Consider the following 18068-nt stretch of genomic DNA (forward strand, 5'->3'; position numbering starts at 1 on the left):
TATTGTATAAAACCAGCTTTGGAAAAATGTTGTTCGTTAAAAAATCTTATAAGTTTTATAAGTTTTTAAAAATATAAAAAAATGTGATATATATATCAAGAAAAATGTGTAAGTAGTTGAAACATATTTAAATGTTAGAATCAAATCATCTTAAAAAAATCTTACCAGGTTTCTCTAGTAGTTTAGTAACTTTTTTTACTTAATATAAGACTTCCTTTAAAAGTTTTCTTTCCTCATTATATAAAAAGTATACATATGAAGTTATTTTCTTCGAAAATATTTAATTTTACTTAGATGTTGGTATTTCTCTCTAAAAATCTCCCACTTAAGGGTTAAGTTATATGTCTCTTAACAATAAGAAGTGTTTTATATACTCATATTTATTAATAAAGTGGATGAAAATATAGTGACAAACAATTTATAATTAAAAGAAAGACTATATTATACAAAATATGTTTATTAATAACATTTTCCATCTTCTACAATTCTGTGTTTATATTTTTATTGATAATTTCATGGCATCAAATAATATGTTGAGGATATCATTCTTCCGAATATTTTGTACATATAATGAATTAAATACTATTCTCAATTTACAATAATTTTGTTTTCATTCATCAATTTACCTCAGAACAAGAAAAAACTCCTTTCACTCACTTGCCCTCCCAACAAACATTTTTTTATTTTTTTTTAAGTCATACAAGAGTCCTCACTTGAAAAAGAAATAATTATTACGATTTAGTTCTTTCGTTTCACTTTTCGATTTCATAAACCTTTTCAACTTATTCAACCAACTTTGCGACCTCTTCAAATCAGTCTTCATATCAGTCTTATCCACTGGAGCAGCCTTGGTTCTATTAGTAGTGCTGTACGAGCTAGTTCTAACCGTCAAATTCGCTGCTGGCTGCTGATGACATCCTATCCGGTACAGAGTGGTATTTAGGGAACGCCCGTTGTCCATTCGAAGGCCCTGAACAATCCGACCTGCATTCCGATATGTTTCTTGACCGAGCTGACGCTGTGGAAGCTACCGAACTAGACTCCGAGATTTTCCTCGACTTGTTAGACTTGTAGATGTTCATGTCGTTTTTCACTAGCGGGATCATAAACGCCATGACATAGTTATCTAGGGAACGGTTCAGTAAGGAGCGAGAACATTTATCTAGCGCACTATAAACTGAAACTGAGGCAAAGTGGAAAAAAATCTTGTTAATGAATAGACTAGTTTAAATTTGTTTAGTATACAAAACTGATAAAGGTATAATTAGTATAGAATTATTTCTTATTCAGATGTAATTCAAATTCACACCAGCTTTAATAAACATTTCATTTATTAAAATTATCTGAATTATAAATATTTGCAACCTAAATTAAATAAAATTATCTATATTATATTTTTGTAAAACCAGTATTGGCATAAATTTTGTTTGTTGAAAAATCTTTGTTAATAGTGTCATTTGTTGATATTTATTTAAGAAATCATTGATATATTATTGGATAAAACATTATTATGTCGTAAGAAATTTGACATTGCTTTTCAATAATTTAACCTTATATGTTTTTAAAAGAATAACAAATGTGACAGATGTAACAAGAAAAATGTGTAAGAAGTTGAAACATATTTAAATGTTAGAATAAAATCATTTAAAAAAATCTTACTAGGTTTCTCTAATAGTTTAGTAGCTTCTTTACTTAATATAACACCTCCTTTAAAGGTTTTCTTTTAATCATTATACATATAAAAAGTATACATTTGAAATTATTTTGTTCGAAAATATTTAATTTTACTTAAGATGTTGGTATTCTCTTTAAAAATCTGGCACTTAAGGGTTAAATTATATGTCTCTTAAAATAGGAAGTTGTTTTATATATGTGTATATATTTATCAAAAAAGTGGACGAAAGTATAATGCCAAATAATTTAAAATTAAAAGAAAGACTATTCTATACAAAATATGTTTATTAATAACATTTTCCATCTTCTACAATTCTGTGTTTATATTTTTATTGATAATTTCATGGCATCAAATAATATGTTGAGGATATCATTCTTCCGAATATTTTGTACATATAATGAATTAAATACTATTCTCAATTTACAATAATTTTGTTTTCATTCATCAATTTACCTCAGAACAAGATAAAACTCCTTTGACTCACTTGCCCTCTCAACAAAAATTTTTTTATTTTTTTTTAAGTCGTACAAGAGTCCTCACTTGAAAAAGAAATAATTATTACGATTTAGTTCTTTCGTTTCACTTTTCGATTTCATAAACCTTTTCAACTTATTCAACCAACTTTGCGACCTCTTCAAATCAGTCTTCATATCAGTCTTATCCACTGGAGCAGCCTTGGTTCTATTAGTAGTGCTGTACGAGCTAGTTCTAACCGTCAAATTCGCTGCTGGCTGCTGATGACATCCTATCCGGCACAGAGTGGTATTTAGGGAACGCCCGTTGTCCATTCGAAGGTCCTGAACAATCCGACCTGCATTCCGATATTTTCTTTGACCGAGCTGATGCTGTGGAAGCTACCGAACTAGACTCCGAGATTTTCCTCGACTTGTTAGACTTGTAGATACCCATGTCATTTTTCACTACTGGGATCATAAACGCCATGACTTCAGTAAGGAGCCATGACTTCAGTGAGGAGCGATTTGGAAAAAAATAATTATTAAGATTTACTTCTTTCGTCGTCACTTTTCGATTTTATAAACCTTTTCAACTTATTCAGCCAACTTTGCGACCTCTTCAAATCAGTCTTCATATCAGCCTTATCCGCTGGGGCAGCCTTGGGTCTATTAGTAGTGCTGTACGAGCTAGTTCTAACCCTGAAGTTGGCTGCTGATGACATCCTATCCGGCACAGAGTGGTATTTAGGGAACGCCCGTTGTCCATTCGAAGGCCCTGAACAATCCGACCTGCATTCCGATATGTTTCTTCACCGAGCTGACGCTGTGGAAGCTACCGAACTAGACTCCGAGATTTTCCTCGACTTGTTAGACTTGTAGATGTCCATGTCGTTTTTCACTAGCGGGATCACAAACGCCATGACTTAGTTATCTAGGGAACGGTTCAGTAAGGAGCGAGAACATTTATCTAGCGCACTATAAACTGAAACTGAGGCAAAGTGGAAAAAAATCTTGTTAATGAATAGACTAGTTTAAATTTGTTTAGTATACAAAACTGATAAAGGTATAATTAGTATAGAATTATTTCTTATTCAGATGTAATTCAAATTCACACTAGCTTTAATAAACATTTCATTTATTAAAATTATATGAATTATAAATATTTGCAACCTAAATTAAATAAAATTATCTATATTATATTTTTGTAAAACCAGAATTGGCATAAATTTTGTTTGTTGAAAAATCTTTGTTAATAGTGTCATTTGTTGATATTTATTTAAGAAATTATTAATATATTATTGGATAAAACATTATTATGTCGTAAGAAATTTGACATTGCTTTTCAGTAATTTAACCTTATATGTTTTTAAAAGGATAACAAATGTGACAGATGTAACAAGAAAAATGTGTAAGAAGTTGAAACATATTTAAATGTTAGAATAAAATCATTTAAAAAAATCTTACTAGGTTTCTCTAATAGTTTAGTAGCTTCTTTACTTAATATAACACTTCCTTTAAAGGTTTTCTTTTAATCATTATACATATAAAAAGTATACATTTGAAATTATTTTGTTTGAAAATATTTAATTTTACTTAAGATGTTGGTATTCTCTTTAAAAATCTGGCACTTAAGGGTTAAATTATATGTCTCTTAAAATAGGAAGTTGTTTTATATATGTGTATATATTTATCAAAAAAGTGGACGAAAGTATAATGCCAAATAATTTATAATTAAAAGAAAGACTATTCTATACAAAATATGTTTATTGATAACATTTTCCCTCTTCTACAATTCTGTGTTTATATCTTTATTGATAATTTCATGGCACCAAATAATAGGTTGAGGATATCATTCTTCCGAATATTTTGTACATATAATAAATTAAATACTATTCTAAATTTACAATAATTTTGTTTTCATTCACCAGTTTATCTCATAACAAGAAAAAACTCACTTCACTCACTTGACCTCCCAACAAACATTTTTAAGTTACACATAACAGTCCTCCACACTTGGAAAAAAGAAATGATTATTAAGATTTAGTTCTTTCGTCGTCACTTTTCGATTTCATAAACCTTTTCAACTTATTCAGCCAACTTTGCGACCTCTTCAAATCAGTCTTCATATCAGTCTTATCCACTGGAGCAGCCTTGGTTCTATTATTAGTGCTGTACGAGCTAGTTCTAACCCTGAAGTTCGCTGCTGATGACATCCTATCCGGCACAGAGTGATATTTAGGGAACGCCCGTTGTCCATTCGAGGGCCCTGAACAATCCGACCTGCATTCCGATATTTTCCTTGACCGTGCTGACGCTGTGGAAGCTACCGAACTAGACTCCGAGATTTTTCTTGACTTGTTAGACTTGTAGATGTCCATGTCATTTTTCACTAGCGGGATCACAAACGCCATGACTTAGTAATTATTACTTATTTTCAGTAATTTTTTTTTCAGTTTTTCCAAACCTTATATGTTTTTAAAAGGATAACAAATGTGACAGATGTAACAAGAAAGATGTGTAAGAAGTTGAAACATATTTAAATGTTAGAATAAAATCATTTAAAAAAATCTTACTAGGTTTCTCTAATAGTTTAGTAGCTTCTTTACTTAATATAACACTTCCTTTAAAGGTTTTCTTTTAATCATTATACATATAAAAAGTATACATTTGAAATTATTTTGTTTGAAAATATTTAATTTTACTTAAGATGTTGGTATTCTCTTTAAAAATCTGGCACTTAAGGGTTAAATTATATGTCTCTTAAATAGGAAGTTTTATATATGTGTATATATTTATCAAAAAGTGACGAAAGTATAATGCCAACATTTATAATTAAAAGAAAGACTACTATTCTATACAAAATATGTTTATTGATAACATTTTCCCTCTTCTACAATTCTGTGTTTATCTTTATTGATAATTTCATGGCACCAAATAATAGGTTGAGGATATCATTCTTCCGAATATTTTGTACATATAATAAATTAAATACTATTCTAAATTTACAATAATTTTGTTTTTTTTTCATTCACCAGTTTATCTCATAACAAGAAAAACTCACTTCACTCACTTGACCTCCCAACAAACATTTTTAAGTTACACATAACAGTCCTCCACACTTGGAAAAAGAAATGATTATTAAGATTTAGTTCTTTCGTCGTCACTTTTCGATTTCATAAACCTTTTCAACTTATTCAGCCAACTTTGCGACCTCTTCAAATCAGTCTTCATATCAGTCTTATCCACTGGAGCAGCCTTGGTTCTATTATTAGTGCTGTACGAGCTAGTTCTAACCCTGAAGTTCGCTGCTGATGACATCCTATCCGGCACAGAGTGGTATTTAGGGAACGCCCGTTGTCCATTCGAGGGCCCTGAACAATCCGACCTGCATTCCGATATTTTCCTTGACCGTGCTGACGCTGTGGAAGCTACCGAACTAGACTCCGAGATTTTTCTTGACTTGTTAGACTTGTAGATGTCCATGTCATTTTTCACTAGCGGGATCATAAACGCCATGACTTAGTTATCTAGGGAACGGTTCAGTAAGGAGCGAGAACATTTATCTAGCGCACTATAAACTGAAACTGCGGCGAATTGGGATATTTGCATGTAACAACGACGTAAATATTGCCGGCTATCGCGCGAGAGATCATAACAATCTATTTTAAAATAAAAGTTGGCTTCTGTACAACTAAACAAAAATAACCGAATAATATTTTGCCAACGAAAGTTTAAACAAATAATACGTGTTCTAATTTATCGCCGGCGGTTTATTAATGGATGCGGTGCTAATCGGTCATACAGGATGCTACTTTTCAGCGAGGAATGTCTTAATGTACCGTGCGATCAAAAAGTTTTACGGTCACAACTTGAACGAATTTGAGAGTAAAAATATTCTGATGTCATTTTTATTATTAATATTTTTTGGTTATCGTACAAAGCTCGTTTGATTATGACACTTCTTGTTCATAATGTAGTTTAAGTACTTAAGTTTAATTAATTGTTCTACAAAAATGAACCTCTAGAAGAAAATCTACAAAACGAAATAGTTATTTTTTAAATACCGCTGCATTGACCAAACGGAGACTAATTGTCAGCGGTATTTCATTAATTAAACAGATTTACCTAACGGACAAAAAAAGTTTAAAAAAAAAAAGCTTTAAAAGTTTCAACCTCTCATTCCGTTATCGGAAGCAAAAAAAAAGACACAAAGAACAAAGAAAAAAATATTAAAAAGATCCAAATACAACTATCCAAGTACGCTTTAGTTTTTTAGCAGATACGTTGTATTATTCGTATACGTTGTATACATTCTAAGTTTATACGATTGAAATATAAGTAAATTTGATAACGGTTTAACTCACTTATATCTTATCGTTTTAAATGAAACAATTACGATTGTCTGAAAATGCAGTAACAATTCTAATGCTTTAATTCTCGAGGCATGTTTAATTTTTTAAAACCAAATAATGCCACCAATTTTTTTATTTACTTAATATTATTTTGCGATAATAAAATTAATGCCTGCTACCACTACTACCTTATAGAAGGTGGAGAAAATTGGCGCCGGGAGGCACGTATAGTCGCCCATACTTGATATTTTTCTTTATCTCAAAAACTGCGACTTTGACTGATTTTGATGTTATTACAAATCGTGGGCGTACAGCGAAAATCCACAAGTCACATTTTTGGTTGAATTGGATTAAACACACTACTATGTCCAGTTTTTCACGGTCTTTAACATGAAAAACCCTTATCGGCATCCTTATATTATAAGGATGCCGAAATTGGACTTAATGGGTTTTCATGTTTAAGACCGTTGTAGCGTTTTTTTTTAAACATTACCACTGCGAACGGCAGCTTTTCATCGGAGAGCAGTCGTGGATAAGGTATTTCACTAGAGAGAAAACCAATCAATAACAATAAACAAAAAAATACAGATATTGGGAGCCAGGCATGTACAGAGAAAGAAAACACAGTTGTATATTACTTAAAATGTTTTTTAAATTAATTAAACTAATGACTATAGACATATTAAAGTAATGACTATATTTATTCAAGATGGACTGTGATGGTAAATAGCATTGTACAATTTTAATAATTATTATAGTGGTTATATGTCAACGAAAGTGGTGTTAAGAATTGTACTAAATATCTATGAAAGTAATACCATTACAAGACGTAATGTAATGAAACCTAAGATCTAAATCATATTTTAAATATTAAATCGACATGAATGTTCTTAACAATCTAACCACTAAACATAGTCTGTACGATATTACTTAAGATGTACATTATTGTTTAAGACTGAAAATGTTTTAGATGTTAAATGTAAAACTAGAACTTAAATCTACACTTAGCTGTTCTTCATGTAATCTTGCTTCAAACAGTAGCAGCGTGAGGTGGTCTCGCATCTCTGTACTCGGCCATCCAATGCAACAAAAGGGGGCCAGAATGAGGACACCATGAATTGATACAGCCGTAACTACTGACTAGACTGAGAAATGGGAACGAAGCAGCATGGGGCTTACGCTACATCCATACTGTGGCAATATGGGGACACTACCCGTACCTTGGAACATTACTAGGACCTTGGATAATGCCCGAATCTTGGAATCAATACATAGATATGGGACACTACCCGTACCTTGGACACAGTCCGTCCATAAGACAACGGTACAGGGGAACACTACTCGTACCTTGGATACTACTAGGACCTTGGATAATGCCCGTACCTTGTAAATAGTCCATACCTTGGACACAGTCCGTCCATAAGACCCTAAAAATACGAAACTCTTGTTTAAAATCAAACAAGGTCTAATAAACAAAATGAACCTACCTCGAATTACTTCCGAGGGCTCACTAAATAATGAAGAACCTGTCCTTTCTTCCATGTGACATTCTGGAGGACAAAAGAAAAGGGACGCCAACGTGCCAGCAAAATACAAATACAAGTTAGGCTGGGACATCCAAAACTCTACCCTAAAAATATTCAATAATAATAACGAATCTAATAAAGATAATATCTCATCTTTACCTGTTGCTTCGAAATGGCAGCTGATTCAGATTATACAGCAAGATTTAAATAATCACCATTTCTAAAAGCCGGGATTTGCAAAAGTGAGGTTAAGCGCGGAGAGTTGACAGAAGCGATGTTGACAGCGCGCCTCCACAGAACAGTGAAACGATAGCAGGGTTGGCGACTAGGGAACGTAAAAATTACGCCAAGCGTGCCAAATAAATTATCAGGCCTGAACGATACGGAATCCGATGACGATACGCCAGACATCATATAAATCATATATAAAAAACACATGTAACGAACTAAAAACGTTACACCGTGAGAAACTGGACATAGTAGTGTGTTTAATCCAATTCAACCAAAAACGTGACTTAGTGGCGTACAGCGAAAATGATTTTCGCTGTACGCCTACGAAATTTTGTTGCAAATATTATTCCTAATCTTAAATTGAAAATCGCGTTTCGCTAGCTACTGTAATTTTGGAGTTACGATTTTTTTAAATTTGTAACCCCCTCCCATACCCCCTTACCAACCCCCCACCCCAAAAACTAATGGCCAGATTCTCGGGTGCCACAATATTTTTGTGCCAAATTTGGTTAAAATCGGTTTAGCGATTTATCGTGTTACAGACGGACAGACAGACGGAGAGAAAGACGGACAGACAGACGGACAGAGAGACGGACGGACAGACAGACAGACGGACAGACAGACGGACAGACGGATAGACGGACAGACGGACAGACTGTACTATCATATCTACCTGTCGGTATGGTCGGCTAAAAATAATCAAAATAGTTTTTAATAATTTTATTGGAAAATCTATTTTTATAATGTAACCTTTTTTTCCGTTTTAGTTTGAATTTATAATGTATTACAAAATATTATTTTAATAAATATAGAAGCAGTGGTTAAAAAACTGTTGAGCAATAATATTTACACATGTGTAACGAATTTTATTAAATATATTGAACGTTATAAATAAGTATCTTATTAACTTAATGATAATTATGGCGTAATATTTAATACACAATGTTTTGGTTCAGATTAATATAATTTATTATTGTTTACGATATTGGCAGTAATAAATCAGTTTGTTGTTCTTTATATAAATACGACTTGTGTCCAATATTTAGGTTGAATTAACATTTATTTAATTAATAAAAATTAGGTATCCTGACATCCTGACATGGCCGTTGCTCTGTTTATCTGTTCTCAGATCTTTCTCTGAATCATGGTAGTGCGACATATCTATTCGTAGGTATCTGAACTGTGATACTTGCTCAATAATTTTGTTTTCTACTACAAGTTTACATCTTACCGGCTCTTTAGAGAAAGTTAAGCATTTAGTTCTTTCTGTGGAGATAATCGTATTTAATTCTCGCCTTAAGCCCCATACTCACACTTCGCTCCTTCGTCCCTTTCTCGCGTTACTTCCTCGCGTTACTTCGTCCCTTCGCTTCCTTCCTTCGTCCATTCGATGTTTGGAAATAAGTCAATTATGCAACAACACACCACAAAATATTTTTAATATAGCAGCTACATGTTTATTACGAAATATCTAGTAACCTCTAAAATTTTTAAAAAATCCGAAAGGCGCATAATTTTTATTTTATAAAACTGCAATTCTTTGTCGTGTTAAAAATAAAAATTGAATTTTAATAATACATATATCTTTTAATAAATCCGAATATTTTAGTATCATGTACAAGGTATATCAGTATGAATGTACAAGGCGAGTCAACAATAGAGTAAAGTTTATTATGTAATTTATATCGAAACTATGAAATATGACATATTAATTAAACGTTCATGTCAATCCCCATTTCTTCAGATATTTTTGTAAAGGCATCATGCATACTATTTCTATTTTTTTATTTTTGTCGCTACGATTACATAAATATGGACATGTATTTTTTCACAAATATGAAGACAATATTGTTTTTTTCTTCCATTTTTTAGACTACTGTGTGTGAATTATTTTTATATCGACTGGTGATTGCTAGATGTACAGGATGTCCCATTTTTGTGTGTTTTATGGGGTTTCTGGTTTATGAGTAGAGATAAAGATGCCGTTTTCACATCATTGTTCTACTTATTATGAAACTAAGTATGCTACACACAGATTTATCCTAGCCTTCTTAGTTCAAAGTTATTTCTTTCTTTTACTTTTTATTTTTTAAATAGTAGAAATTTTTGCATTTTTTGATAACCTTTGTATCTCGATTATCTTATAACTTATCGAAAAGGTGAAAAGGATCAGTGATGGACGGTGGGTAAGTACCCAATTTGTAGATAAATAAAATCTGGGTATATGTATATACCTACCTGTAGATTTAGATGAACATCCTAATTTTAATAAAAGGAGTTTCCGACGACTGCATAGTAAATACCCGGTATAATACCGGGAATAGAAATATACCAATATATATATAAGGAATATTGTAGATATACTCGTATTCTTGATATTACAGGTATTATACTGGGTATTTACTATGCGGTCGTTGAAAATACCTTTTATAAAATTAGACTGTTCATCTAAATGTACAGGTATATACCGGATACCCTGATTTTGTTTTGTTCTACCTATTGAGTACTTACCCACCGCCCGTGTCTCGTTTTTCAGGTAGAATGCAGTGACGAAACTAGTTCTTCGTTGGGAGCTGTCTATTTCGAAAAATGACTCAAACTTATGTTCTTTTTTTTAAACAGGACACTCTATATATTATTTTTTATTTTATTTGCCTTGTTGTGAGCTTTCTAAAATTATAATATACTCTATATTTATTTATTTAGGTACTGCTAAACTGCTAAACGGCTCTTATTTTATTTAACTTAATTTTACCAGATAATTTTGCTTTGCATCGTGATATTTTGATAAACTACACGGAAACTGAACTTGTGCTTTTAAATAACAAGCCAATAACCAACATTTTACGCCGAATAAATTAGTTGATTGTTTTGATTACGTAATTTAAACCGGCCGACTATGTAATAAAGTTAAATAATGCATTTTTACCCCGTTTATAAAAATAAGTATTTTAGAAAGCCCGTAACAAGGAAAATAAAATAATATACAAAATATCGCATTTATAAAAACATATAAGTTTCAGTCAATTTAAAAAAGACAGATTCCAACGAAGAAATAGTTACGTCACTGCATTCTACGTGAAAAACTGTACGGGAGACCGTTTTCGCCTTTTCGATAAGTTATGATACAAAGGGGATCGAAAAATGCAATACTTTCAGATTCGCCCCGTATTTTAGGAAGTAAGAGAGCTAGAGAGCTATCTGTATGTAGTATCTTTAGTTTCATAAAAAAGTAACAGCGTAATGTGAAAACCGCATCTTTGTATCTCGACTCATATACGAGAAACCCTGCAAAACACACGAAAACGGGACACCCTGTATAGACGTACTGCCAAATCAAGAAATCAACTACGAATGAAATCCAAGATCGATTTATATATTTTATGTATTTTAATATTTTTTTTGTGTTCGTGATAATTCCTTTGATACTTCGCTACCGAAAACCGACAGTACGGGGAAGGAGCGTTTCGAGGAAGTAAACGGACGAAGGAGAAAGGAACACACAGTCGCATAAAATCGACAATTTCCCATAGTAAATATATGATTTTTGGACGAAGGGACGCGAGGAAGGAACGAAGTGAAGTAGCGAAGTGTGAGTATGGGGCTTTACTCGATAGAATTTATGAAGCTTCTCTGCATATCGTCCTCTGTCTCCGCGATAATGGCTGCATGCTGCATCATCAGCGTAACACACCATGCTAACTCTGTTGTGTCCCATTCGATAACCGATATTCATCGAGGTCACCTTTTCTATGATGATGTCCATTAAAAGATTGAATAAGAAGGGACCAAGGCTGTCTCCTTGTCTAATGCCTCCTGTGTTGGTATATTTCGTGTTAGATTATTACCTGCTTTCACTTGAGTTGTGTTAGGTATCGATATTTAGTTTTCTGGTGATTTTCACAATATTATCAGGCACTTTTTTCTCTTTCAATATGTTTATAATATCAGATAGGCGTACTTTATCGAATGCTTTAGTCAAGTCGATGAAACAGATATATGCTGGTGTATTAAACTCTATTTCTTTTTCTTTAATTTGTTTAATGATAAATACGGCGTCTGTAGTTGATCGATTTCATCTAAAACCTTGTTGTTCGTCCCTATTCCTAATTTTTTCCTCGATTTTTCCTTTCAAAATATTAGTGAAGAGTTTCATGGTTGTATTGAGAAGATTTACGCCTCTGTAGTTTTCGGGTGTACTTTTTTCTCCTTTTTTAAATATAGGGGTTGTGACGTTTTTGTGCCATTCTTGAGGAGTTAAACTGAGTTAATATGATGTTTCGAGAATCTTTTTAAATAACAATCTTAGATATTTTAGTAGCTTGAGACCACCATGCCAAAAGTTCATTTGTAATATTATCTGTTCCTGCTGCTTTTCGGTTCTTCAGTTTCTTCATTGTTCTAAGTATAGAACTATAGTAGTTTTCGATATCTATTGTATATATCTTGTGTGCTGTATAATTCTGTGAAGTATTTTTCTCAGGTCTTAATTTCAACTCCCTTTGTAAGTACATATTCGTTCACTGGTTACTTTCTGTTTTTCAGCATCTTCCATACCTTTCTTTGTGGTCCGTACAGGTCATGGTCCATATCGCTTGTGAATTTGATTAACTCCGAATTTAATTATTTGAATAAATTTACTGAGAATCTTAATTTATTATAGGAGAGCTCAGGTGACTTTTTTTTAAATAAAAATGCATTACAATATTTTGAAGGGATGCGACGCATCACCGCATTAATGGAAGCTTCGCCGATGTCGTCAGACGCGACATCCAAACAATGACAGAAAATACAATTTACCTGTTAATTAGAATAAAAGGCAACAACTCTGACTGGTAGGTAAATAAATTATTCATTATTTATTTTTGACGCAGTCCGGGTTTTGTTCGCACTTCAGAACTTGTATAGAATTTCCAAAAATTTGTATAGAAACACTATCAAAATAAAAAAAAAATAAAAAAGCAAAATAAAAAACACTAAATCACCACAATACACCAAAACACTTTTACTTTTACACTGGACGCGCGTTTCGCTAACCATGTTAGTATCATCAGCAGATGATTATAAACTAAAGTACAATCTACAAGTTGAGCGTTTATATACTCGCCCAGTGGGCACCGAGTGGGCGTGGCAAAAACTAGCCAACCGAGTCAGAGCCAACTGAGCGTAACAGTTAGATTTCCGCCACTAGAGTAGTAGGAACAAAGAACTTGAAGGAATTGGACCGTTGTCTCTGTTCAATACTATCTTTACATTTATTAAGGACTTCATCAATTTTCATATGCATCTAATTGCCTGTAATTTTGAGACTTGTTTAATTAATTTTTAAATTATTAAGAATCTATACAATGTTCTTTATCAACAATATGTTTCGGCAACGCAAAGGATTTATCCGTCTACTACCATATCTTATCTGAGCTAAATGTTCTTTCATCTACTATCTGAGTTAACAGTTCTCTAAATCCTAGTTAATATTGATCTTCTAGTTTGTAACATATTTCTGATTACAATCTTTACAAGAAATTTCATAAATACCCGACCTTTCCAGATGTTTTATCCTTTGGATTACCCTAATACTGTTGTAATTTGTGTATTAGCTATACACAAGTTTATAATTGACATTCTTAAAAATTCCTTTTAGACCATTTAACTCTATCAAACGGTATCGAAAAATATTTAGACGTATCTTTCTCCACTTGAAGTCGAATTCTCAGAATGCATTACCTATACCTACGTTTTCTAATTAATTTATCACCAGTGAAGGAGAATATTCCATTACACTCAGTTGCCTAATGTAATCTCTTTCTATTTCATATCTTTCGTTGAAGTGGGAAACTACAAATCTATGAACTAAGAAATTTAAACTAGCCATTTTATGTTTCAACACTTATGATGTGATTCATTAGGAATAATATGCGTGTGGTCATTATTTTTTCCTATAGATATCCAAATTGCAGGCAATTTTCTAATTTCTACGCTAATACATCTAAATGGTAATCTGTCGTTGTTCTCAATTTCATGCGTAAATTTAATGGAAGGAAAACGATTATTTAACTTAGAAATAAAAAACTGGAAAATATCCATACCTGAATATAGCCTGACACAGTCAAACCTGCTCATGAATAAATTAGCCAGGCTACGAGACAATGGATTACTCAGTTGCTGTGCCTTCCAGCTGTTCAAAAAGGAAGAGTTCTAATTGAAAAATTTTCATGTTTCATCATACGTTGAAATTCAATATATTCACTTGGTTTTCATTAACATGAGAATCATTTGCGTTCAGTAATTCCTTCCAAGTTCGCAGTATGTGGAATTGGAATCACTTGAACAACGATCATATCATCCGTCACCGTATTTCACTTCACTGTGTTATATCAATATTGCACATTAAAGAAGCGTTCGAGCGATTGTGAAATTTTGCCAACATGTCAATTAACGATTGTCGAGCAGACTCTGTCCAATTTTGCGAATTTTTGGCAAAGCATACAATTTTGGTATGAGGATTGGAACACTTTATTGATCTTTTCTTTAAAGAGGAAACAGCAGTATATCCAATCCTCATTACTGAGGGCTAGTATGCTTTGGCTAAAAATTCATAAACCGGACAAGTCTAAGCGCCCAATTGTTTCGGCTGTAGGTTCTCCGACTTATAATTTGGCAAAATGGTTATCAAGTGAGTTTGAAAATTTACCTGATCATGAACCTTCTTTCTCAGTTAGAAATAATATTGAATTCATTAACAAAATTAAAGATATAACATTGCATGAAGGTGAAATTTTGGTCTCCTTTGATGTATCTTCGTTGTTCCCAAGTGCTCCAATTCCACATACTTTAGGCTATTTGAAGGAATTACTGAACGCAAATGGTCTCGACAACAAAACTGTGATTGAATATATTGAGCTTACATCGTTATGTATGAAACAAAACTGTTTTCAATTTAATAACAACTTTTTTGAACAGCGGGAAGGTACAGCAATGGGTAATCCATTGTCTCCATTTTTGGCTAATTTATTCATGAGCAGGTTTGAAGTGGAAGCTAAGAATCAGTTTAAGTATTTTCCAAGAGTATGGGTTAGGTATGTGGATGATATTTTTGTTGTTTTTGACACACATTGAGACACCATAGATAATTTTATTTCTAAGTTAAATAATCGTTTTCCTTCCATTAAATTTACGCATGAAATTGAGAACAACGACAGATTACCATTTCTAGATGTATGAGTTATTAGAAATATTAATAATTGCCTGGAATTTAATATCTATAGGAAAAATACGACCACACGCAGATATATTCCTAATGAATCACATCATAGTGTTGAACATAAAATGGCTAGTTTAAATTTCCTAGTTCATAGATAACTTAGTTTCCCACTTTCCAAAGAAAGATATGAAATAGAAAGAGATTACATTAGGAATGTAGCTGAGTGTAATGGATATTCTCCTTCACTAGTTGATAAATTAATTAGAAAACGTAGGTATAGGTTAATGATTTCTGAAAATTCGACTTTTCAAGTGGAGAAAGACACGTCTAAATATTTTTCGATGCCGTTTGATAGAGAGTTATCCCGTGGTCTAAAAGGAATTTTGAAGAATGTAAATTATAAACTTGTGTATAGTGCTAATAATAAATTACAACAATTATTAGGTAATCCAAAGGATAAAACACCTCCACTGGAAAGGTCGGGTATTTATGAAATTTCTTGTAAAGATTGTAATCAGAAATATGTTGGGCAAACTAGAAAATCAATATTAACTAGATTTAAAGAACATTTAGCTCAGATAAGATATGGTAAACCGGATAAATCTTGCGTTGCCGAACATATTGTTCATAAAGAACATTGTATAGATCTTAATAATTTAAAATTAATTAAACAAGTCTCAAATTACAGGCAATTAGATGCATATGAAAGCATCAGAATTAATAAATGTAAAGATAGTATGAACAGAGACAACGGTCCAATTCCTTCAAGTTCTTTTTCCTACTACTTAGTGGCGGAAATCTAACTGTTACGCTCAGTTGGCTCTGACTCGGTTGGCTAGTTTTTGCCACGCCCACTCGGTGCCCACTGGGCGAGTATATAAACGCTCAACTTGTAGATTGTACTTTAGTTTATAATCATCTGCTGATGATGCTAACATGGTTAGCGAAACGCGCGTCCAGTGTAAAAGTAAAAGTGTTTTGGTGTATTGTGGTGATTTAGTGTTTTTTATTTTGCTGTTTAACACCAAAGGTTCCAACCCTCAACTGTAATAGAAACACTATTGTAATATATCTATGATCCAAACTTCCAAAACTGGCTCTAACGATTAAAACACATTTTCATAGTAAAATAGATTTATGTAAAAAACTACTCAAATGGAAAGAAAACTTTTAGTAAACTGCACATAAATAAACTAGTGTAGTCTGGATACCGTTTTTAACTGCCGGTATACAGGGTGTCCCAGGCTGAGCGTGCATTAGAAGTTTCTACAGAACCACAATATCTAGATCGGAGATTTTTTGAACATCATTGTTTTGCAACGAGATCTATCGATTAAAAATATTTTCAATATGGCGGCACTTCCGGAAATACCGGAAGTTGACAGCAACTTTCTTATTTTAAATGGGTGCCCCCATTTTTTATTACATATTTAGATTCTCTATGAAATTCTATGAATATTGATGTAAACACTCTATATCTAACATTAACCGTTTTTGAGAAAAAAAATATTTAAAATTTTTGGACGAAAAAAGCTACCTCTCAACAAAATTTGTATAGCCTAAAAGTCAAATTTAGTGATTACCACAGCCACTGTGACATAAAGAGAAGACATGTGGCTATCTATTTCAAAAATTAAATTGTTCAAATGTCATATAACAATGGCGATAGCTGTCATGAAATTGAGCGATTGAAAAATTATCATAAATCACTTTTTTCAAATGGAAACCCACTTTTTTTATTTCACTAATGAAAAGGTTTTTCAATTGGTTACTTTTTAATTATACATGTTCCTATACCTAAAATAAATCGTTTTTAAGTTATTTAAGATTTAATTTGAAAACGTATATTTTTCTTGATTTCATCTAGCTTCCTTTTACATTAAGTGTCAAACGGTCAGATAATTTATTTCCCTCTGTCAGAAAACGTATTATGTGAATTTTCTATATTATAAATACTGCCTGCCTTAAGAGTTTAAAAAGTGTATTTATAAAAATATATCTCCTATTTTCGCTCTTTAGTGATATCTAATAGTTGATATTATTAATAATATTCCGTTTGATAAAAAAAAAACAGCCCAAAGTTGGCTCGGAAATGATGCTGCTTTTTGAACAAAGCGTCACAATAGACCAGATCTATTGTTTTACATCACTTGACGTTTAAAGTCATAGGCTACTGGTTAAAATCAAGAAAAATATACGCTTTAAAACTAAATCTTAAATAACTTAAAAACGATTTATTTTAGGTATAGGAACATAGTATAGTTAAAAAGTAACGAATTGAAAAGCGTGAAATAAAAAAAGTGTGTTTCCATTTGAAAAAAATGATTTATGATAATTTATTAATCGCTCAATTCTATGACAGCTGCGGCCATTATTATATCACATTCGAACAATTTAATTTTTGAAATAGATAGCCACATGTTTTCTCTTGACGGCATAGTGGCTGTGGTAATCACTAAATTTGACGTTTAGGCTATACACATATTTTTGACAAGCAGTTTTTTTCGTTCAAAAATTTTAAATATTTTTTTTCTCAAAAACGGTCAATGTTAGATATAGAGTGTTTAATATAAAAATTCATAAAATTTTACAGAGAATTTAAGTATGTAATGAAAAATGGGGGCACCC

General features: G+C 32.2%; 1 protein-coding gene across 1 annotated transcript; it reads right to left on the minus strand.

Moving 5' to 3' along the window:
* Window positions 1-4163: 4163 nt before the first annotated feature.
* On the minus strand, window positions 4164-4541 carry LOC115874873. Its single transcript, XM_030890171.1, has one exon. The coding sequence runs from the start codon at window positions 4539-4541 to the stop codon at window positions 4164-4166; it is 378 nt and encodes a 125-aa protein (XP_030746031.1).
* Between the last annotated feature and the right edge of the window lie 13527 nt (window positions 4542-18068).

This window comes from Sitophilus oryzae, unplaced genomic scaffold (assembly GCF_002938485.1).
Source record: "Sitophilus oryzae breed Bouriz unplaced genomic scaffold, Soryzae_2.0 scaffold_1307_pilon_pilon, whole genome shotgun sequence".
NCBI classification, from domain to species: Eukaryota; Metazoa; Arthropoda; class Insecta; order Coleoptera; family Curculionidae; genus Sitophilus; species Sitophilus oryzae.